This window comes from Pithys albifrons, chromosome 5, assembly GCF_047495875.1.
Source record: "Pithys albifrons albifrons isolate INPA30051 chromosome 5, PitAlb_v1, whole genome shotgun sequence".
NCBI classification, from domain to species: Eukaryota; Metazoa; Chordata; class Aves; order Passeriformes; family Thamnophilidae; genus Pithys; species Pithys albifrons.
The window spans coordinates 23,739,762-23,763,419 of record NC_092462.1 but is presented as its reverse complement, the minus strand read 5'-3'; the positions used below and the strand labels follow the sequence as shown (position 1 = coordinate 23,763,419).

At 40.0% G+C, this 23,658-nt stretch overlaps 1 protein-coding gene across 1 annotated transcript in view; it reads right to left on the bottom strand.

The window, feature by feature from the left end:
- Nucleotides 1–22,594, bottom strand: part of MTTP (microsomal triglyceride transfer protein) — a 28,571-nt gene extending 5,977 nt beyond the window's left edge. The window contains exons 1-15 of the mRNA XM_071555907.1: nt 22,425–22,594; nt 17,391–17,578; nt 16,699–16,842; nt 14,590–14,697; nt 13,722–13,838; nt 12,433–12,572; nt 11,476–11,626; nt 7,981–8,138; nt 6,979–7,147; nt 6,227–6,334; nt 5,035–5,247; nt 3,780–3,991; nt 3,075–3,172; nt 2,852–2,973; nt 1,870–2,097 (exon numbers count right to left, since the gene is read on the bottom strand). Coding sequence (XP_071412008.1) covers nt 1,870–2,097; nt 2,852–2,973; nt 3,075–3,172; nt 3,780–3,991; nt 5,035–5,247; nt 6,227–6,334; nt 6,979–7,147; nt 7,981–8,138; nt 11,476–11,626; nt 12,433–12,572; nt 13,722–13,838; nt 14,590–14,697; nt 16,699–16,842; nt 17,391–17,578; nt 22,425–22,485 — 2,217 coding nt within the window. The 5' untranslated portion in view covers nt 22,486–22,594. The remainder of the gene's footprint in view (nt 1–1,869; nt 2,098–2,851; nt 2,974–3,074; nt 3,173–3,779; nt 3,992–5,034; nt 5,248–6,226; nt 6,335–6,978; nt 7,148–7,980; nt 8,139–11,475; nt 11,627–12,432; nt 12,573–13,721; nt 13,839–14,589; nt 14,698–16,698; nt 16,843–17,390; nt 17,579–22,424) is intronic.
- Nucleotides 22,595–23,658: the final 1,064 nt, after the last annotated feature.

Below are 23,658 nucleotides of genomic sequence, written 5' to 3'. Positions count from 1 at the left end.
CATTTTGGTATCACAGAATGTGCACTGATTCCCATGCCTGGTTTTCGTCACTGAAAGCAGATAAACCCACATTTGACTTGATTGTCTACAGCATGAATTTGTAAAGCAGCTTATGTTCTAAGCAAGGCCTATCCATGCTGACCAGGTAATGTGAAGGTAGCACTTAACTATCAAGAAGTGAGATTGATTATGGCTCTCTTCCACTGTTTCTTCCTTAGTTTCAGTGTCAGGCCACTCGCACTTCCATTCTCACAGTGTTTTCTAGCACCGATGTAAACACTCTTCAAGAATTTGCAGGTGAAAATGTTTCCAATGAAACCTGGCCATATGGAAGTGCCAAAACCACTTTGATGTGCTGTTGACCTGGAGCACTGTTGTAAGACCATGCTTAGAAAGACAGGCCTTTATGGGGTGTGAAGGTAAGAACAAGTGCCTTTTTGGTTGTGAACACACAACTTTGGTTTTGTCTGCTGCTTGAGTTCTGAAGAGCTTAGGCAGCCAAGAGAGAAAGCAGGGTGGGATCCCATCTCATCACACTTCTGCCCAGGCTTCCACAGAGGCCATGACCAACTGAAAATACTACACCCTGATATTGCTAGAAATGACACAATGTCCCAGCCCTGGTGTGGCCCAGTCTTTATGAGGTTCTCCAAAGAAAAGGAGAGGAGAATTTGCTGGCTGACAGAGCTCTAGGACTGCTTGGCCAACTGATTCAGCCAGAGTATGTATGGAGCTTGGTGCATGCAGAGCAGTTGGAAATATTCAGTTCTCTAAATGCTCCTGTGCTCAGAACTGGACACGATTATCTTTCTCACCTCTGCAATCTGTTCGTTAAATAGGTCATGATCAAGTTTTTGCCCATAATCTGTGTGTGAACTGTAAAGCATGGTTGGAATGAGCTTTAGTTAGTCAATTTGTGCCCTACTCTGGACTTAAATTGCCATTATAAAGGGGCTGAGCTGAGTTCCAGATGGAGGAAGCTGTCATGTGCAGAGGGTGTTTCTGTGCAATTTTGATCAGAGTAGATTGTCTTACCATCTGCTTTTCACATTTTCTTTTGACAAGAATTAAAGGGGAAAAGTAAAAAATAACGTTTGAGACTGCAGATGTTTCATGACCTGAGTACAGTCGTTAAATCCACAGGTTCTAAGGAGATCCCTGCTTGAGAAGAGCAAAACTACCGAACAAAGTGCTGTCCCTGCACTTTTGAGAGAGACATCTAGATTCTTATCCTCCAGTAATACCTTATGTAGCCTCTTAGATTTGTATGTGAATCTATGTAAGCATAAAATTAGCAGACCATTTGAGGTGACCATATCATAAAACCTGTGTAATCCTAATTTTATTTCCTTGTTTTGCCTAGTGATAAATATTCAAAATTTGAATCTCTTAGCATTATTCTTTGGATGTTACTTATCTCGGAAAGTTTGAGTACCATTGATTCATTCATCTGACAGTTTATTGCCTAATGGACGTATGGTCCCTGGACAACTTGTGAAGAAAAAAAATAAGGTGGTCACATGGGACAACACTGTATTACAAGAAACTGTGGGAGGGGAGGTCATAGCTAATAGCCATATGGATTCTCAACAGGAAACTCAATTGGCTTTGCTTTTATTCAGTGTTCCTTTGTTTTCCAGAATATGTGTTCTCACATTTGTTCTAGATCATATTTAACGTAATTTAATTCTGTTTTTTAATAGCCATGACTTTCCTATAGCTCCCACAGTAAGAGTAGCCTGTGTAACATTGGTCAGGTTTATCAGCATTGAAAATTTAAAAAATAAGATGTCCTACAACAACAGTGTGGGGGAGGGAGGATCTGTGCTTAAGAGACAGAAAAAGAAGCAAATAGTGTACTATTAGTACCTGTGAGTAATCTGTCAGGAGGATAAGTCCTTTCACCACGTTCATGGGATCTCCAGTTGCTGAGAGCATTTTAGACATTAAATCACCATACCCTTGGAAAAATGTAACTGGCCTGAGCTGAACATCAAACAGAATGGCTGACATGCCAGCAAAGGAGTCCAGGTTTTCCTCGCCTTCGTCGGGAGTTGCAGCTATTATGGACTCTAGACCCTGAGCTTCAATCACCACCTACAATGCAACAGTAATACAGAATCAATGAAAAAGTTCTGCCTGACTCAAACCATTAGCAGCAACCCAACATATTTTCTTAATATCTAAGAGCCAACTCTAATTTAGCTGTAGATGAAAAAGGACGAGGTTAAGACTTAACTGAACTAGGTAGAGCAGTCAGAAAAACAGAAAATAAAATAATTTCATGGCATGTTTTTTCCCCGCAGGTGCAGGCAGGATTTGCCCACATGCAGATTACAATCCTGAGACTACTTTTCTTTAAAACGCATTTCCCTTTAATGATATGACTATTTTCTTTGGACAGTCAGGAGGAAAACCCAGAGATGGTCCACTGCACAATTTTTGCCCTGTATAAATTTAATGGCATTATAATATGGAAGGTTCTTGCCAACTTTAAGAAAAGTCTAAGACACAGGCATCTCATTAAAATCTCTTTGACTTGTACATTTCATCTTCTTCCTGTTTTTCCATTTTATGTCATACCTGAAATAGGTCTTAATTCTACAAACTTCCAAAGATTTTACTGATTATCAAATAAACAGTGTAGGCTTTAAACAGACACAGAACTTGATATATCATGCAGAACAAAACTTTTTGTTTAGGGCAAACATGTGCCACATTGTGGGGTTTTCCCATTATTGGCTTTCTCTCTGCCCAGTGCAGCAAACCTTATGGTCTTAAACAGCTGAATTGAAGCTGCAAGAAAAGGAGCACATACTGGCTTAGTTTTTATGTACAGTGTGGCAGTTACCTGGCTGGCATGAAGTTCAGCATTTCTATCAAAAATATGGATGTTCATGTTACTTCTCCTTAAAATGCCAGAGCCTGAATAGAGGATGTCAAGGCTGTATGTGGATGATACATCAGGACCACCTTAATTAAAAAAGAAAGAAGGTACCTGTGACTAAATTAGTGGATTAATCAAATGTTTGGGAATACAAACAGGGTTAAAAGGCAGTTTCATGGTTACATACGTGTAATGTAGCCAGAGTAGGCAGAGGAAGAGCCCATCTTGGAGAAGCGGTCATAGTTATGAGCACGCATGTCCTTCAGAACTTTTCGAACTGTTTTGCTGTGGTATTTCAAAACAAACAATCAAAATTACTGAGATACAAAAATTTTACAGTACAAAATCTATTATTTTTCTGTAGAAACATCAAATTTGAGAGAAGGTGAATTTCCCAGTAGAAAAGAAGGTCTTCATTACCTTTACCTACTAAAAATCTGCTCTCAGCTAAAGTCTCTTTTCCAATTTCAGGTATTCTCTGCAGTCACAGGAAGAAAGGCAAGGAAAGTTCTTCCTTGAAACTGAATGGTTTTGAAATGAAGGGATATTTTGATTATTTTCATTCTCAGGCTAAGATATTTAAAATTTTTCAAGTTCACTGGTTCATAAAATATAAAAGCAAGTGACCCACTGAGAGAGTTAAGACCAGCAGATGACATTTCTCACAGTAATGCAAGTTATGTGCCTAATTTTTCTTTGTACCTGTGAAAATGTGGCTATTAAAAGAGTGCCAATTAAATTTATTCTGAATTAACAACACTTAAAAGTGACATCAAAATCAAGTACCCTTTTATACTTTCCTCAAATTGTAGTAATTCATTCGAACCTATGTGTTCTTTGGGCTTCTGCAAAGAAGTAAGGGCTGTATTTATTTATACTGAACTTAATGTACCTTGCAGGCATTTCAAAGTGAAGTATATCTTGGATCATGGAGAGCATGTACTTGTTCATTTCCATAGGCAGTTCACCAATGGAGAGCAGGATGTTTTTCACTTCCATGTAGGATGGGTTACTGTTTAAGATGATAGCAGCTGCAGTGGTTCGCACTGTCTTCTCGTGGACTTTACGATTCTGGTGGTATATCCTGTTCATTGTTTCCTTCACCTAGCCAGGAAACACATTATTCACTCAATGCTCATACAGATGACTGGGCAAAGTACAGGCTGGAATCTCGTTTATAATATCAGCTTAAGTTAGCTTAAGTTAGCTCCATAGCTCAGGCTAATACATAAGGATATATTTTCAGCACCCTGTTCTTCATGGTCCTTTTGGAATGTACAGGACATGTATAGCTCAGTGACAACAAGGACAAGTGGTACATCTGTTATGTTCTCTCAGCCACAGACCAAATACAGCCTTCCACACTGGTTTTCACAGCAAGGCTGTAAATAAATAGCAGCACTAAGATCAAATTAATGTGGCAGTGGTAAGATCAAGAGAGAGATTTCTTTGACTGTTAAGGAAATACGTACTTTTAAAATATCAAAAATCTGGCTATTCTAATTTCAATGATAGTGCCTGTAGTGGCTTCATGTCCCTGAGAAGACTGTGACATGTCTTTGTTACAGGTAAGTCCATGGAAAGCCATGTAGCCCCACTGACAGAATGGCCTCCAGCATGTTAATTGCAGAGCAGCACCCTGACAACCTTGGTCCTGGTGGGCAGCAGTGGGTATGAAATGAGATGCAGGGTAAAGCAGCAGAGGCAGGGCCTCATGTTCTGCTGTTTTGTATGTCTTCTTTTATTCTTGGAGGTTGCAGGGTAAGATGCAGCTATTTTATCCTTCTCTTATTTTGTGCAGTCTTCCTGGCTTTGTGAAAGCACAAGAAAGAACAGGGGTTGCACAGGTGCCCCAGTGTTCCCTCTTGGGAAAGGAGGCCAGTGTTCTGTGCAGACTGCATGCCACCTTTGATGGCTGTATGTGACTCTGGAGCCAAAGGCTGACTAACGCATATCTACCAGACCACCCGTACCCTTCAGCATGTTGACTGTGCCACACAGCTTGGCATCATCAGCAAACTACTGAGGTTGTACTCAGTTCCACTGTCCACGTCATCAATGACAAGAAATGAACTCTGTTAATTTATCCTTTATGTTGAATACAGTCTCTTGCACTTTTTTTTTTTTTGGGCAGCATATTTTCTTACCTCTTTGGTGAGAAAAGAAGGATCGTATCTCTGTAAGGCAGTGGCAGCAAGACTGCTAATGTGCCCTTCTTCTGACTCAGCATACTTCAGAAGCAGTGGAATTGCTTCAGGAAGAAGCGCGTTCTTCAGTGCCAGCAGGTACATCCTCACATTGTCATCTTTCTTGGCCTTCTCCAGTCTATTTAGAATCAACCTTTTGGCTTCCACTACAAACTAAAGAAAAGCAATAGCACATTTAAATGGTGATCATAAACCTTTCTTTTTCCCCTCGCAGAAGTAGGAACGGCAGGGCTGGGTTCAAGAATGTTTTTATTTCAAAGCATCATTTCACAGGGTTAGCAAAGGTGCCATTTGTAAACTGTATGTCGATGGCTTCCTTCAAGCATAACCAGTGACTGTAAATACAGTGACACTTGGTCCATAGTTTTATCACTTCCTAGATGCTCCTGCCCTGATTCAGGGACTTCATAGGTCTTCCTTGTAAGGCCAACATGTCCCCACAAGAAAAGACATGGGAGGTGTTGTTTAGTGCCTCAAAAAATAATGTTATAAGAGTGCTTGTCATGTAGCACAGGAAATTAAAAGGGATTCCTAGGGCCTGTTCAGGTGCACTGTGTCTTTTTGGCAATGTGCTGCAGTCCCAAATAGCACAGATCCAGCAGGCAGCAGTGCCTTGTCTGATCATCCTCATCCTCTAACACCAGCATCTACTCAGTCCATACTCAAGGGAATAGTCTTCCTCCTACATTATTCTATGCATGTTTGACACACAGTTGAGTACTTGAACCAATGAATTTTCTTCACAGAGGTGAAATAACCTGAGATGATTACAAATATTAAATAGATCTTCGGTTTGCCTTTTGTCTGAGGACATGCAAAGGTTTTGGTCAAGAGAGCACAAGTACTGCTTCTGGAGATAGACTATGAGTGAGAAAAAAGTTTTATCAGACAAAGGAAAACTAGAGAAATGTACAGAAATGGAAAGAGACCAGATTAAAGCCTGAATCTCACAAAGTAGATCTCATTATTTTAAAATGTATTCCTCTCTGTCAAACATAGGAGTTTATGGGCTTATTTTAAGATGGGAGAACATGCTTTCTGTGCCTCTCATGCTCTCCCAGTAACATCAGCAGGGATCATTCATGTGTGTTGCAGAGCAGAATTTGGCCAGCAGTGCACAGCAGATACTCACTGGGAGCTTGCAGCCTCCTTTGTCACACAGCTTTCTGATGAGTGCTCCCATGACAATGACAAGAGTTTCTCTGATTTCCTCATTTGCGATATCACCCTTGAACTTATCCTGTTATACAAAAGCAATGCTGTTAGTCCCTCGGTCTAAATATGATGAATCACAGACTGTAGTGAATTGAATACACTCCCTCGTTTCCTGTGAACATTAATGCAATGCAAACGAAGTGATTACCACAATGACCTGGGCTTAGGCTTAGCAGAGCACAGCTGTATCATTACACATAACAACTGACTGCCATTTTCCCCTTATGTTACATTCAGTGTCTTAAATAGTTGATTCATTTTGGAGCTATATTTATAAAAAATTTTAAAAAATTAAAAAACCACCAAAATCAAACCAAACAAAACAAAAAACCAAACAAAAAACAAGAGAGTATTTAAATGGTTACAGGACTTGGATAAGGCAAGAATAAAACAACTCTCAAATTGTTTTCTGAACATTCAGTATTATGTTTCTTTTTCCAATAGTAGATATTGATAACGTTTTACAGACTAAATAGACTTTCAGTTTGGACCCACAAATATTTGTTGTTTGCAGGCTCTATATAACTGGCACACTTAAAGGAAACCCTGGAAGCCATAGGGAAAGGAAAATGGGCAACAGCAACAGTCATTTCTTTTTTCCTTCCCCTTTGACTGAAATGAAGCTTAAGAGTATTCGCTCTGTTGTACTTGTTTTGTCCCTTGACTTACAGTTAAAGATTTCAGGAGCATTTCACTGGGGTGAGAAGCAAATCCACAGGCATACAGGAATCGTTCCTGCAGGACAGAAGTGCTTGTATCCTTAAAATCAAGAAATTCCAGTAAGGCTTCCAGTGATTCTGGTGTCTGAGCAGAGGTTACAGCATCCACTACCTGCGGACTACAAAGATGTGGAATTAAAGGAACATATCTTTGAATGAGCTAGACAATACTGAAAAGACTTTTCTGCATATTGAAAGAAAGAAGCTAATATGCTGAAAGATCTCTTTACTGCAGGTAAGAGAATCTTTTACTCTTGTTGGAAAAAAAAGTGTCCCTCAATTCTTCCATGAACTTCAGAAATTAATGATATCCATGGATAATATTTGAATTTATGCAAAAAAAGTATTAAAAAATCAAACTATCCCAAGTGTATGAAAGTTTACAGGACAAGGTTGTAAATGTGAAAAACATGATTTAGTACTGCATACACAATGGCATGTAGAGGAAAGGCTTCTACACTTACCTGAGTTACTCTCAGCTTTATCTCTATTGCTGACAACTGCTATAATTTGTGTGAAAGATCCTGACCATATGATCCTTTTCAGCTCTTAAGTCTCAGTGGACATGCTCTAATATTAGGACAATATCCCGACATTAACCTTTCCCTTCTTTGCTATATTTCTGATTGAAGGAAACAAATGGTCAAGCAAAGAACAAGTTATAGAATGTTTCAGAAGAAGCAGATGGGATGAGGACCTTTGGCTAAACTACAAACCATGTTAGCCTTGCATTGCAGACACAATCCTGTTGGCTGAATGCCGTGCTGAAAACAGGTTGTACTACAAGCATAAACACAGCTGCTTTTAAAAATGCCTTTTTCTGTGGACAGGACTGACCACTGTGTTTGCATTGCTAGGACATCAACAGTAGAACTCAATCTCTTTGCATGTAGTTTGCCCTTCTGCAGTTTCAAATAACAAACTTTTTGAAAGCTCGTTCACGATAACTTACAGAAGTTCTTTATTTTCACTTCTAATAACTTGAAGGATCTCCTCTTTTGTAGCTCTTCTGATGCTCTTAATTAAGGACAAAAAGCTTTTTGCTGCTTCAGCTTTGGAAAGTTTTTCAGGATGCATGTGTTCTCTTATGCTTTGCCACTGTTGAGAAAGCTACAAAACAATTCACATTATGTCAAATCTCTCAGATTGTGCTTCAGTTCTCAAAATCAGGCTTACAGAATTCAGATATGTGGGCCAGCTATTGCTCAAATTAGCTGAAATCCATTAGATTGATGATCCTTTAGCTAAGTATTATTTAATATCTGATATCCCAGCACAAATATCTTTGAAACCTTTCTATAGTTGTTTCTCTTCCAACACTTTAGTATTTTCCTGATATCATCCATGACCTTAAATGCAATCTATTTTGCAATAAAACAAGTTTATTTATGCTGTAACTGGAATAAAGTGAATTCTCTTCTTTTGCAAATTTACTATGCTTTCTGGTGAATATGACGTTTCCTTTCTGTTCCCACTTTCTTCTAAGTAATTTTTATTAAGGTGAGAGGTGCACAATCCCTAATTCAGAAATTAATCATATTTTCTAAGAAGACGGTAATTTTTAAGTGGTTACTGTAGAACAGAGTAAAAGCCCTATAAGTAATTCCCATTTTTCATTCATAAACCTGCATACAGAGGGATCTGTAGATTTTTACAAAATGATAGGTAATATGGTATTAGAACAGACATTGGCTTCTTCATACATTGTTGCTGTATTTATGTATTTATGTTGCAGTATTTATTATACCACATTTTTTACTTTAATGAGCCAACATGTTACCAAAGTACCCATATCTGTCCTTCCAGATACACTCCCATATGAAACTGGTGTTGGTATTTTGACCTTTCCTCTCACACTTAGTTGCTTTTGCCTCTGTTATCTCAAATTATCGAGAACATTCCTTGGTGAAAACTCAGCTGTTCTTTGCAGAAGTATTTACTGCAGTTTTCCTGAGTGGGAAATAACACCAGCACCCATTTGACCTTTACTAAAATACTTCCCCTCTTTGTGGATTTTGCATTGGGCAATAACACTTGAACCTGCTGGCAATTAGAAGTATAATTCATCAGTACAGAGTGCAACTTCTATCGACTGTAACAAACAATAATTAGGCAACAATGATTGAGACATAGGATATTTCCTGAGGATTAATGACCAGCTGGGAGGAGCTCATGTTCTGAGGCACAGATGTGTCTTTTAACCTTACTGTTGATTAGTGCTGTGCACCAAGGTCAGTGTTCCTATTATAAGATGAAATTGGATAAGCATATGGGGCACTTTCTATCCCCCTGCTGAAACTGCACTATAGTTCAGCAAAAAATCTCTAACCTCTTAATCCCATATTTTCTCCTGTGCAGAGCAGAGCTGTGTGAGCTGCTCTTAGGCACTTTAGTCCATACCCTAGAGAAGAGCAAGGTGGGAGATGAAAGCTGGAGCCATCCCAAGCAAAATAGAATGCAGACTAAGTCTTCCTCTTTGCTGGGTACTCTATCCACTCAACTGCTACAAGGAGCAGCTGCCATGGCCTGCAGTGATCATGGCATTAAAAACAGCTTTCACAATTGACTTTTGCAAGGGCCTTCATTCTCCTGATATGAATTCCAGGCAGCTTGGATTGAATAACCCAAAGATTCAGGCACAAGTTGCATGCACTTCCACATGGCCACTCAGCAAGCTTGCATATGAATCTCTGTCTCCCTAAGAGGAAGATCAGACCAGAGGTCTTGTGGGCACCCTAAGAAGACTCTAGCCAAACCAAGAGGTTCTAAACTAAGGGGTTGGTTTTGAATGTCAGTGCCTGACAGCTGTTTACTAACCTACAAAGGCTGGCTACACAAGACAGAACAAACCCACCTCAGTTTGAAAAGGGGCAAGAATCTATTCCTGTTGGAAGCACAAGCATAAAAAAATATAAGATGCATGAGGTCTTCTGAAAAGAACATGCTTTATGGTGTCTAAACACAGAAATCTAGGCTTGAATTTAAATGTAAACATTTGCCATAACCTCACAGAACCTAGTGCTGCCATCTGAAATTATAGTAATGGTTAATTTACCAAATTCATACAAAGATTTATTACGATTTAAAAAGGGCTTTGAAAATGAAAACTCTAAGGCATAACATGTCAGCAGGGCATTAATGTATACTATGATATATAAGTACCATATGTTATGTTGCTGCTTTGGATACAGTGTTCTGTTTATAGACTCCATCTTTTCATAGCAGTTGCTGAAAAATACAGTGAGAAAGCAGGACTTCATTCTCATCGTGCCACTATGTTTATAATGACTTAGCTCAGTCCCCAGGCAGTGCTCTGGAATTATACCCTATATTTGTTATCTTGGTCTAGAAATTATAACTGTTATGACAAACTCAGTTCCAAGTGACAAACACAAACCCCGAGGGGCAAAGTCAGGAAAAAAACACTTGTCCCTACTCTATTTAAGATCCCTTGATGTTCTCTGCTCAGAACTGCACATGTGCAGCATCATTTCTACATCACTTCCCCAAACATATGTTTTTGTGGCTCAACAAGCATAAGACAAGATAAATTATTACAGTGTAATGCTGCTTCCAAATAACTGGCACCAGTTCCAATATAGAAATGTATTTGTGCTCATAAGGAGTATCTCTGGAGAATTAAAATGATGTATGCTGAATAGAAGCCATATTCTACTTACCAAAACCAGAGAATAATAATCTTTAAACTAATGTTTAAATTAATTCACTGCTAAATTCATTCCACAATGGTAATAGCATTAATATTGTTTGCTAACTGTCACTTTAGTTTATATTAGTTATGATGAATAGTATTGATAAACCAAGAGATGATGCATTTGCAGTACCTAATATTCCTCAGATATCTTAAATATAAAATAACAAGGAAATTTTTTTTCCAGGGAAAAGTGAGAACAGTATTGGACTTTCCAAGAATACTAGAGCCCCATTTTATATTTATAAAATACCTATAAAGTCTTTTAAATAAAAGATTTTCTCAGGGTCAGGCAGCAAGAAGAAGCTTAATATATTATAAACAAATGTTTAGTCTACCTAAGGAATGGCTAACAAACTTCAGTTTCTATGGACAGTTCAGGACCTCCATGACAGAATCATTTATAAACTCCAGCCAACCATCTTAAAAGCAATTTCTCACTCCATTACCCAGAGAAAATAAGCTCCTGTCAACTCACAGTTGGCAAAGATGAGTTAAAACAAAAGGGTGTGTATTTTCTAGTGGTCTTGAGAAATATTGCACTCAACCTTTGAAGTAGAGCAAAAAAGTTGGTACTTTCAGTGGTAGATCTTAAAACACCTTTGTGGAGTGGAGCACTCAACGGCATCACTTCTGTACTCCCCTCTCCTAGTGGCTGCTTGGACAGAAACTTCTTTTCTGACTTGCCTCGCTCAGCCAACCAACCTGAGGTCCAATGAAACTGTGTTTACTTACTGAAGGACACTTCTTGCATTCAGATTTCACTGGCTCTGCTTCTAGTGGAATGGCAACATAGCTGGAGTCCAAGGTCTTGATCACACCAGCGACCTGCTTCCCAGCGATCAGTCCAGGGCCAGCTTGGACTGACTTCAGTTCCAGTATCTGCCTGTATGTGCATACAGTGAGGACACCATTATAGCTCAACCATCAGTGCAGAAATGCAGAAATCACAGCAAGAGAAAACAAGAAAACTCGTCCACAGGTAAAAAATATAGAACACAGACTTACTGAAGTCTTATTTTAAAATGTTCAGAACATGGCAAGTCTATGAGTTTTTTAAGGTAACAGAAATATCTCATACCAGCAAAATTACTGCTGGAGTTATGTGGAATCAAATACCTAAATAAGAGACTTTCTAAAGCATGGATTTATATCTCCTGATAAAAAGCCTTCAGTAACCATATGCATTCCGAAATGTATCATATATTTGTTCTTAAAAAGATCTGGAAAGTGAGATTTTGAATGTACTTTTTAATATCTGATATCACTGAGTATCTCCAAACTTTCAGTGCTTTGGAGTCTGGAGTCTAACGGAGATCTAGTTGCACTGCTGTTTCCTTTTGATGCAGCAGATTTTGTTTTCTGTATTTCCAAACTCTCACATACTAGAAACAGAGATCCATGAGAAGACACAGAAACAGAACACATATAGCATTAAGGGGTAGCTTAAAATGTTTTAAACAATTTTACTGTTTTCAATTAATTTTTGATGAATGCCATTATTTATTATTTGCAGTGTGGTAGAACACTTAATCAAAGTTGGACTAGGCACCATATGGATACAAAAGAGACCTAACTCCTTACCTGGAACATTTACAGCCTTAAATCCTGATTCTGTACGACACAGATGTATAACCTGAGTTGAACCAGTAGCCCTGCTGCTATCAATGACAGTCAAAGTGCCCAACTTACTTTGATACTATTTTGGCCCCTGTTTTTCGTCGGAAGTTCAGAAGGAAAACATAATTTTCTTCTGCCTTAATGGATTTAATGAAACTGTCTTCCAGCACATAAATTGTGGCAGACGTGACTTTTTTACTGACATCTAAGATCTGAAAATAATTTAAAAATAAAACAGAAAGAGAACTATTCAATAAACAACAAAACAGGAAAAAAGCTCACAGTTTCAAATCAAGGCAAGGCTTGCAATGAAATACAGCCATATGAGGAAAGTGTGTGTGGGCTGACAGCTCAAGCTAAGGCTATAAACCAGGCTCTCAAGAATTCCCCCTGCAATAAGAAGCCACTTACTACTGCACCATGTGTTTCAGATTCAGTATGTCCCAGGGAAAAAATGAGGGAGCAAGTTATGGAGCAGGCAGCAACTGAGAAAATGCCCACTAGTACATTTAGTTTAGAAAACACTTTAAATAAGATGAGAAGCTTTTCCAGAGAAATGTCTTGTAAATGAGATTGTCATGTTCACACTCAGGAAGTAAAGCCGGATACCCTGCTTGGTCTGTTTTGTGAACAAGATGAAGTCTTTGCGGTAAATATGAAAATCACTTATTCAGTCACCGTGTTAAGGCACTTTATTAACAGCTTGTGCTGCCTTTTACTTCTCTGAGCTGAGAAAGTTCAGTTTCTGACAGGGAGAATCCCAGTGCCTTCAACATATGTCCAGCCTGTGCACAGTAGTAACCACTTAGACCTTCACTAGTAGTGGAGGTCTATTAGGGCCACAGTAAAGCTTCAGTTACCTCTATGGTACATCTTCTGTATTACACCTGTGCATTAGGGAAGCCTGACCAGGCTCTATTCAGGAGGCACCACCTTGCCTGGCGCTTACGGCAGGCGCGGAAAAGGTTACTGGTATCACTATGGCTGTGTCTGTATCTAGGATTTTCCTCCACAATAAAAAAGAAACTTCACATTGATTAAAACTTCAGTACAGCCAGGACAAAAAGTGCTGTAAACCTCTAGAGAAACTAAAATATGTTATAATGAGATTTGAAAACTATGCAAATTAGTATGCTGAACTCAATGACAGCTGAGCCAAGGTGGTTTACACAAGAGGAGAATCCATTTTCTGTTCTCCCCAGAGGAACTACACAAGAAGTTTGGGCTAATAAAGTTACAAAATTTACATGTAGAATTTGTTTTCTGTAATGCAAGAAGGATTTTTGAGGAGATGAGTAATAGCTGCTAAGAACATATTTTAAATAGGAAGAATAGATTTTATTTTGTTGAAGAAATCATACCGGGTTGTGGCTGGTAAATCCTTGCTTTGTTGTTTCACAGGAGTCCAGGTCTTTTACTTTAGTCACTTGATTTTGCCGCACATGGTAAGTAGTATTGCATTTCCCCGAAATGTCCACCTTGGAAAAAAAGAGTTAGATTAGCACAACATCTTGAATTTATCATTGGAACCCCAGAACACCTTCCAAAGATGAAGCATTTTCTCCACTGCTGGAATCCTGTTCCTGAGATGCTGCACTGTTTGGGTTAATTTACCAGTTTTGAGGATATCAGTGTTTCTAACTATCTGCTTTGGATTGACAGGGGTACTATTCAATAGACCGCTATGAAGAAAAGTAACAATATTGAAATAAAAAAATTAGGAAACATCTGGCAACTCACACTAGACTCACAAATATCAGTTAAATTTCACCTTTGCTTAAGTGGACAGATGTAGATATTTAACAATGGAATGCAACTGAAATGAATGCAGCTAAACCACTGCTAAATTTGTGTGGATACTCTTATTTAAAATGGCCTAATCCATTGAATTTAATTTAATAATCAACCAACTTTAAACATCAGTATAATCCCTTTTATAGTGACCCAGTTTAAGCTGGTTGATTATCAAATTCTGTTAAACTGATAATGACGTTTTAAATCAAATAGATTTCACCTCTTCTTTATGTTAATTGCAGAAATTTGACTTGTGTCACCAAATATTCAGAAGACTGTCTTTATGTCCCCAACTTCAAATGTGATCAAAGGGCTGATTACTGTGACAGTTCACTCCTTCTGCAGTCAGCAGGATCCACAGGTGTGCCTTTCAGAGCAAATCAGGCTCTGCCTCTTTCTCTGATGATTATGATCTTGCCTGATTCAGCACCATACCTCACTGGCAGAACCAGAGTGCAGTTGTAGCTGGAAAAGGCTAGCCAGACCTCTCTTAATGTTTTGTGTAAAACCAGGTTCATTTCGATATGAGTAGAAGGTTTTGACCTGTAGGAATAATAAAAAGTATATAAAAAAGTATTCAAAATGTATGACAAATCTAGTTAAATGAGAAAGGAATAGTGAGGATTCGCTCTAGAAGACCTCCATTGACTGTTTTCTGATTAGGAAGCTGAATTTGGATCTATTGCCCTTATTTAAGGCTGCAGGACCTGATAATAACAGTACAAGCATGTTTCAACCTTTAGCTGAACCTGAGTACAGTTTCAGTGCACTGAGCATCTTTCGTCCTGTAAGTAGAATTTAGAGAGGAAATAGGTAACTTTACATACAAGCAACTAATTTTCCTACATAATCCTCAAATAATACCACCCCTCCAACCCCCACTCTCCCCCGGGGCATAATATCTGTTGCACTTTAATCATAGGTTACAAAAACTCAGAATGAATCACAGATAAATCACAGATAGAATAGCTTAAATGACGTGTCAAACATATCACAACCTTTGCACTTCATTGGTCAACTGTTGGGCTTGAGCCTATCCTCTGGTAACAAGACTTTGCACCTCCACTTTGCATTCAAGGTGCTTTAAAAGTGCACTTTTCTTCAGGAACTCTAAGTACAATCAGTGTGTTATCTTGGGGCAAGCCTGGAAAGTGGAATCACTGTGCCAGGGATGAAAGTATGATACTACAAAGAAATTATAAAAGGAGTGTACAGACCTTACTACCCAAGAAAAAGGCCAAGTTTTTAATCCTGTATCTCAGCCTTAGCATGTGAAAATGCATAATGTATTAGGAGCAGATGCGGTTTGACTGTGTTCTGATACCTCTGTTCTGATTTAGGGATGTGTACAGTTTGGAGCCAAGTGCCATCCTGTTTCCTTTTACGTTGTGTAAAACTGATGACAAGGCTGAGTCTGAAAGTTACTGAGCAGGTCTGATAGCAGCTGCAGTTCAGCAGGCTGAGCTGGCGGCCAGGGTATATGCTCAGTGCCTATTTACAGCAGGAGGTAAAGATCCTGCTGGGATAGGGTGTCACAGCCCTCACTCTGTTCTGCAGAAGGGAAAAGGGAGTGTGACCTTCAACCTTCCTCCTTTCTCACAGCCCCTCTGCCCACGCCCCACCTGCTGAGCATTGCTAAGGCTGCAGAGGGGAGAGTGGGGCTCTTGGCCTAATGAAACAAGAAACTGGAGGGTGAAGGACCATGGAGAGGAGGTTGGAGAAGCCATGGTTCAAGCCTTGCCACTCTCTGGCCAGAACAGTAGGCTGAGTGGTGACACATGAGGAGCTCTGCAGGCAAAAAGAGGCTGAGATGGATGTACTTGGATCCTCTTCTTGCAAAATTGTGATTCTGAGAGCTACAAGTGGACATTGGTGCTCCTGCTGTGGGACGGTGCTTGGGTGGTCTCTCAGGGCAGGCTATAAAACCCAGGCACATGCTGAGACACACCTGCTCTTTGACCCTTCTCTTCTGACTTTTGGAGACAGTTTCCCAGTGGGGGAAAAACATGTAAGGCTGTAGCACTTTCAGCATCAAGCTCATTAACTTGGGACCGTTGAAACTGCAGGTGAGACAGAAGTAAATAAGCAAATCGGAGAGCTGGGAAATGCAATCATGCTAAAATATTTGATAAGGGTTTAAAGTGATTAATGCTGTTCCTCACAGACTGGGTATAACATTCCTCATGAAAAACTGTATCTCCTTTTCTGCCTTCAGACCTTGGACACAATTTTGGCCTCACTGAAGTTAAAAGCAAAAACCTTAGACAGCAGCTGTGCATATATCCACATGTGTATGAATATATTTGTGGCCAGTCTGCTCTATACTTCCATACTGTGTGGTGTTCTCAATGCACAATAGGCTTGGGCTAGAAGGGCCCCTTGTACAGGTAAATTACAGTCTCTTCTAAGCTATTATGTTTCACATAAAAAGATGGCTTATTAAAAAAACTGAGAGGATAGTGAATTGGTAAATTCTCCAAGTCTGTAAGAAAAGATTTGTCTCATGTTTCCAGAGGGATTGAATTTTAAAATAGAGGGTCTTACTTTTCCACGGACTAGTTCAAGCACTATGGGCCTCTGCAAAGCTTCCAGATATTCTTTGCCGATGATCTTCTCTGTGCTTTTTCCTTTGAAGATGTTTTTAGCAGCTGGACGTTCATTCACATTTTCAACCTGAACATCTTTTATCTAGCAAAGTAAAAGCAGAGAAAATTCAGGTAGAGAATAGTCTAGCATTGGCCTGGAGTAGGATGGAGAGAATAAATCACTTAATAAATATTTTTTATTTCTTCATTTCTGGTTCTGGTCATTAATCCTCCATTATTACAATGTCTATGTTTAGAAAAGAAACCAGTGCTTTCCACTGGGGAAATAAGTGGCAGAAAACTTCACCATAAAGCTAAGTACCAAACCCAGTTTGTATTTAGCAAATTCCATGATTTCAGACAACCTATCTCCCCTTGGGTAGGAGCTGCACACCAGTTACTCGAAGCTATAGAAGTTGTATGAAGCAATTTCAAGATATAGGAGATATTATGAAGTTCTGTTAGGTATATACTTGTGAAATCTCATTCTCTAGGAATCAGCCTATGAAAGAAGCTGCGTTTAGTTGATCAGACTAGAAAATAAAAGATTTAGCTTATGTTCTGAAAGTGAGTTATCTGAGGTTAGACTAGCAGCTAGATAAATGCAGAAAAGATTATGCATGTTTTAAGTTGTCTGATAGCATTAATTACCATAATTTTGATCAACTGATCATCATCATTGTCAGGATTTCTCCATAACAGGTTGACATCCACACCAGAAGAAATGCGATATCCTGCACTTTTTTGCAGTGATGCTTTCACCCGATCAACATACACTTCAGCTGAGTAAGCAAACTTATATAGCTTATCATTATTTAAGCTTGGTCCAGTAGTGTGCCCTGTTTGGGAAGCAAAAACAGTGGTTTTGAATTGACTAATTCACATAATCTATCATTTTCTCTAAAAAATATCTTTAGAAAAATTAAATATTTAATTAGCATCAAAATATTTATGGTACTGATCCTGCTACCCTTTATTACAGAGGCTGTCCTGCTGGAGCAGCTGGGAGTTTTTTGTTATTAAGTTGACACTGATCTTACATATTTAAGATAAGAATAGTCACAAAATCTTTTTTTTCTAGTTCTACACTAATATAAATAATAGACTCAGATTCTCTTCTCTGGATACTGTAATTAATCATGCAATTTGTGTGCTCAGCAATGTGAAACACACTGATGAAATTTGTTTGAGGTTACAGAAATTGTTCTCTACATCTCTTGCACATTTCTGGTGATTCTTTCCTTTCAGAGTCTTGCCCTGGGGTGACATGAATGTAATGAAAACATTGAGAGCATTTTTTACACTAAATTTTGTTCTTTAAACTAGATAATTGTGTCTCTGCTGTTAATTGATATATTTTAAAGGATATAAAAGCCAAATTCTAGCATAAATGCAACATGCATGCCCAATTTATGGTGCCATTTCCATCTGTATCAACAACTCAGACTGTTCCCTAGGGATTCAGTTGCACTCTCGTTGGTGTAAATCAAATCTGTAGTATACAAATGACCTTTTTTTTCCTTTATAAAACTACTAAATACCCTTTCCTATTCTCCTTTTCCCTCATGCATAGCCATGTGCAGAATGTGTGGCAGCAGTGTCACAACTCTCTACCCAGACTCAGAAATCAAGACTGTGACCCTAAATATCTGTGATCAAGGAAAATAAATTTCTTCTTGAACACCCTTTAAACATTTTGTCACAAAGGTTATGCATAATGTCCCTTTTCACTGCTTTCAGTGGCTTTCCTCCTCTGGTCCAGATCACTACAAAGTACTCTTCCACATAAGAAAAACTGATGAGAAGGGAAGGGAAGGGAAGGGAAGGGAAGGGAAGGGAAGGGAAGGGAAGGGAAGGGAAGGGAAGGGAAGGGAAGGGAAGGGAAGGGAAGGGAAGGGAAGGGAAGGGAAGGGAAGGGAAGGGAAGGGAAGGGAAGGGAAGGGAAGGGAAGGGAAGGGAAGGGAGTAGGGAAGGGAAGGGAAGGGAAGGCAAAGGAAGGGAATAGGGAAGGGAAGCTGGCTGTACACAAAGTGCTCTTAAGATTCATAAAGCAAATACACATAGAGTGACCTTAGGTGCTATCTGTAAGCAGCCCTGCACAAGCCTCTCAGACTCAAATGCTGCACCACTGAATCCACCAGGAATTTCTTCATTGAGTTCAGGAGGTACAGAAACAACAAGTTCACAACACAGATAATCTTAAAAAAACAAAGTGCTGTCCTCAAGGAGATGCATCTCAGCATTACGACAAGTGCGGGGGGGGGTGGAAAGGAGGAAAATCTATCAGAACATCTCAGACAAATTCTTAAGCATGCTGTAATGCAATTAGTGTGTTCAAAGTTCCTTGTGGAGAATCACCAGGTTATCTTGATTTATGTCATGTCCCTCTGTTTTACTGAATCACTTAAATAAATTTCAAATCATGGTATTGGCAATAAGGATAACCAGTCTTATTTCACTCTCATATTTTAAATCCCAATTTAGGTGGACAGGGTAGTTCCATCATAGCTAGATGGATATATTCTGCAGTCCTCAAAGAGTCCAAAACTCCCCTTTTATTAAGATTTTTCTTACTTCCTTCCCCTGCTCACTCAGATGCCATAGCAGTAGATCAAGGTCAGCTTCAAAGAACCTTTCCCTGAGCAACACAGCCACTCCACCAAGTTTGGTCTGCAAGTTGTGTAAACAGGCAAAGCTACACCAAACTAAATTGACCTATATTTCACACAAGCTAGAGATGTGGCACAGTGAGTTTGGTAATCCCAGGGGAGTAGCCTGTTTGCATGTGAGAGGTTAAAACTATAACTATTGATTCTTTTTTTTTCATAGGGGCTAAAGGATTAATGTTGGCACAATGGGGCTCTTCCGGTTTTGCATGCCTTGTGTGCGTGGTTCAAAACAAAATAACCAAGAGGCATACAACTCTTCCTTCAGGTTTACTGTGAATGTCCTAGGCACTTTCCCAGTCTCCTCACTCCTACCAGCTCTGAAGCTACCTTGACCTCGAGAGCAGAGGGGACTCAGTGCTTGCCCAGAGATGGCTGTGCCTTTCAGGGACACCCCTGGTTCCTTGCAGTACCTTGGAGCTAGTTGTTTCCTCGTTCAAAATGCCCTTCATTTGCAGGAGAAACAGCAGTGTGAATGACGTAGTATTGGCTGAGATTTTATGAATACCACCCATTAGATGCATTTTAAACACAGAGGGTGAAACAGTCCCATCTAAAGATAAAAAGGGGGGAAAGAGAAATTATATGGGTGCTGAGACAAGTGTCTTAATAGTTAAGGTGGTTGTTGTGGTGTTGCTCCCTCTCTTTTTTCAGTTAAAAGCAACTTTCACCTATCCTACTCCTTTCCCCACAACTGAACCCATACATATTTTTTCTCCTTTTACAAGAGTTCCTTCACTCTTCCTCCCTTTTAGAATTTACTTGTCCCCACATGCAAAAGAACTGTCCTCCTGAAGTAAAGATATGGGCAGATGGTGCAGCAACTTCTTGCAAGTATCATGGAAGAAATGAATAATTGCAAACTATTCCTGGGAGCTGGAAGAGTATTAGGTTCTGAAAGCACTGATCATTTCATACATGGAAAACACTGCAAAAGCCAGCACAGAAGACACCCTTATTTGCAAGACTCGTGCAAATGGGAAATTATGACCTAGCTGTGGATTCTGTAAGAGAAGAAGCAGGGCTGAAGCAGTACTGAAAGCAGCCCCAAGGAGTTAGCACTTACTCTGGTAAAAATGGGAAAGCCATTAGAGATAATTGAATAGTGTGGTCAGGTTGAGACACAAAGGAAGTATTGGTAGATGAGAGACAGAGACACAGGTTTATTGATCAGAACCACTATTCAAAACAGCATAACTGAATTTTCATACGATCTTTCACAAAGAAAGCACCAGTACTATTTTAAAAGGAATATTCCTACACGTTTTTGATGGAAACTTTTCTTAATAAAGAGCCCTTCCTTTAGAAGCTCTTCCTTTTGTACTCAGCACAGCACTGGAATCCTTGCTGCCTGTATAGCCATTGACATTTCAGTTGATGGCAAATGTCCCACCAGCTGAGAAGGAAGGAGAGTTGGACATACAGACTGCAATCAGCCATGCTCTCTTGGGGTCAGAAGTGCTTGCTTTCAAGGTGGAGTGCATAACACATAGTTTGACTAGTAATGTTAACTGTCTGTCATTAAGGGTAACATGTCAAGTCTATAATTAAATCATGATACTGTATAATACAGAAGGTTACACTGCATGAGTAGAGACAGCTGTCAAGTCCTGTGCCTTTTATTAATACATATGGCATGCACAGCATGTGTGTCTCTAACTACTTGCTAGCTCTACCTTCATAAATCATATTTGCCACTGTCTCTGATACTGGATAGCTTTAAAAAGCAAAACCCATCCGCTTATTTGAAAATGTTTTTCAAGTTGAACTGCAGTAGGAGGGGTTTATGTATGCTGAGGTACCTGACTTGAAAAGAATAATGCTTTAATATTTCCGAAAGGCAGCATGGTGTGGTGCGAAGATAAAACACTCATCCTAATCCCAGCTCTGTCACTGAGGGCTCTAAGTGGCCTTTGGGCCAGTAATTTGGCTCTCAATCTCTCTGCACAGAGAGAGGTGAAACCTGGCAGAGCTGAAGGGATGACTAATTAAAGAGAAAATGGTACCCTGGGGATATAAAGTGACAAGGAAATATTAGTTCACATCAAGAAGCTTTGCTTAATTGATATTATGGAGAAGCTGAGAAGACCAGACACCAGAAACCTGGCATATTGGTATCTAGCCATAAACAGTACTTGGCAGTCTCATGAAAAACAGTCACAGGTAGAGGCACTCCCTGCAAATTTCTCTGCTTCATAACTTCTTTTGTAATAGGGCACAGAGGCAGGGAGGAAAGTTCCTGCCCTGTGCTTGCACAGATAAGTGTCCTGGATCCCCAGCAGGAAGCTGGAGGTGGTACCCCTGAGAGCACCTCTACAACTTTTTGAACAGCTTAACCTATGATGTCCCCTCTGCTCCTCATCAAGATGAGGACATCCTCATTAAACTAAAAACTCAGCTCATGTTTTAAGGTTTCTATTCCTCTAAATTTAATGTGAGGTTGTACACCAAGAATCACTACTAAAGACACCTTTCCTTGCTTCATATGCTGGCACTGCTGAAGCGGGCAGTCTCCTTGACTTTGTCAGGATGCCTGAGTAAAGCCCTGCTCATGGGCCTTCTGCAGACATCCAGATTTTCAAGATTCTCATGAAATTAAGATGATTCTTATTACTGATTTCAGTGGTAGCTGAATCAACTGCTCAGAAGCTGAAAACTGGGGAGCCATGAGCACTTCCTGGCTCTGCTCCACCACAGCACTCTGTGTGTTTAACTTCTGAGCATGTGAATAGTCCCTTTCAAGTTGATGCCCCCACAGCATGTCCTGATTAAGCAAGGTCAATATCCCTGGTCTCCTGGCTCACACTGCTGGCTCTATGCACCTGAAAACATCGTCTCCTTCATCACCTCTGCTGAGATGAACGACACAAGTGCTCAAACATAACTAGTAAATGCACTTTGTGTTACTGAAGGATGGCTGAATAAAGCTGATAATTTTTGATGCAAAACAGACCTGCATATACACATTGGTTATACCCTCGCTGAAGCAAAAGCTGAACCAAGCCTGGTACAGACCTACCTTTAACAGAGGCTGAGTAGGTGGAAATGATGCAAAGGAACAGCACAGTCAGAAGAATCATGCTGGACTCTGCTGAGCTCCCGACTGCAGCATGAAGTGTGAGAGTCTCCAAGAAGTGAGCTGCTGAGAGTGGAGGGGAACTTGCAGAGAGAGCCACCGGCTTGGCCACACTGTTTATCTAGATGTAGTAAAGGTCAGATTCCAAATTCCACACTCAGGTACTAAGTTCATGAAAGGACTTCCAGTTAATTATTAAGAACTAAGGTAACTGGCGGTTTCTACCCCATTTTATCGATGACCTAGGCTTTCATTTTTGAATACTGAGCCCACACAGACACACTTGTAAGCAGGGGAGCCCACCAACAGTCCCGGAAGAACCAGGAGATCCTGCCACCACTCCTCCCTTTGAATGAAAGAGCAATCAAGTCTGTAGCTGCCAGAGGCCAGATTCTGACCACTGTCTCCACTGTCTTGCATCAACTTTGTGAGCAGCCCCAGAAGAGGGAGATTTTTAAGGGTCTTCCTGGAAGCAGGAGCACATGGGATTTATCAGTGCCATCCTAAAAACTGATGGTACTTTATTACAGAGACTCAGATGTGATGTCGGTATCTGCTATATTGTACCATATCAAATAAATTTTCTTTCTTTCCACAGTCCCAGCCCCCATCTTACATCACTGCAGTGGCAGAGGTTAGAGACTGAAAGATGACATAAAATCAGCCATTTTGTTGCTTCTCAGTGATGACTACCCACTTGGCAGGGTCTGAAAGCAGGGCAAACCAAGCCACACTTTACATCCCTATTTTCCCCTTTTCTCACGCTCACTTCAGCACCTGATAAGCCCCTGGCTGACTAGCCCACCGTGCTTTCCTGTTTCCTCTGAGAGTAAATCCCAGGCCATCTCACACTAAGCCTCATGGCCACAGAGCTCACTAAAGGATCTCCTTTAGGTGTCCCTCAGGTGTCGCTGGAGCAAGTGTTCAATGGGCCAACCTCCCACATGTTTTGGTACAGCCTGGGTGTCACAGCCTGTGAGGGGATACGCCTATGCCACAGCATATGAAGCTTCCCCAGCTCTGTGAGGAGGGAGAATCTGCTCGTGCTTATAGAGGAAGCACACATGGGAGCCATCACCACACTATTTCACTCCACTTTCACAGGTTGCTTTAACAAGTCTTCAATCTACACACATCCCAAATGAACAAGCGTCACCCCAGGCTGTATTTAGCTGCT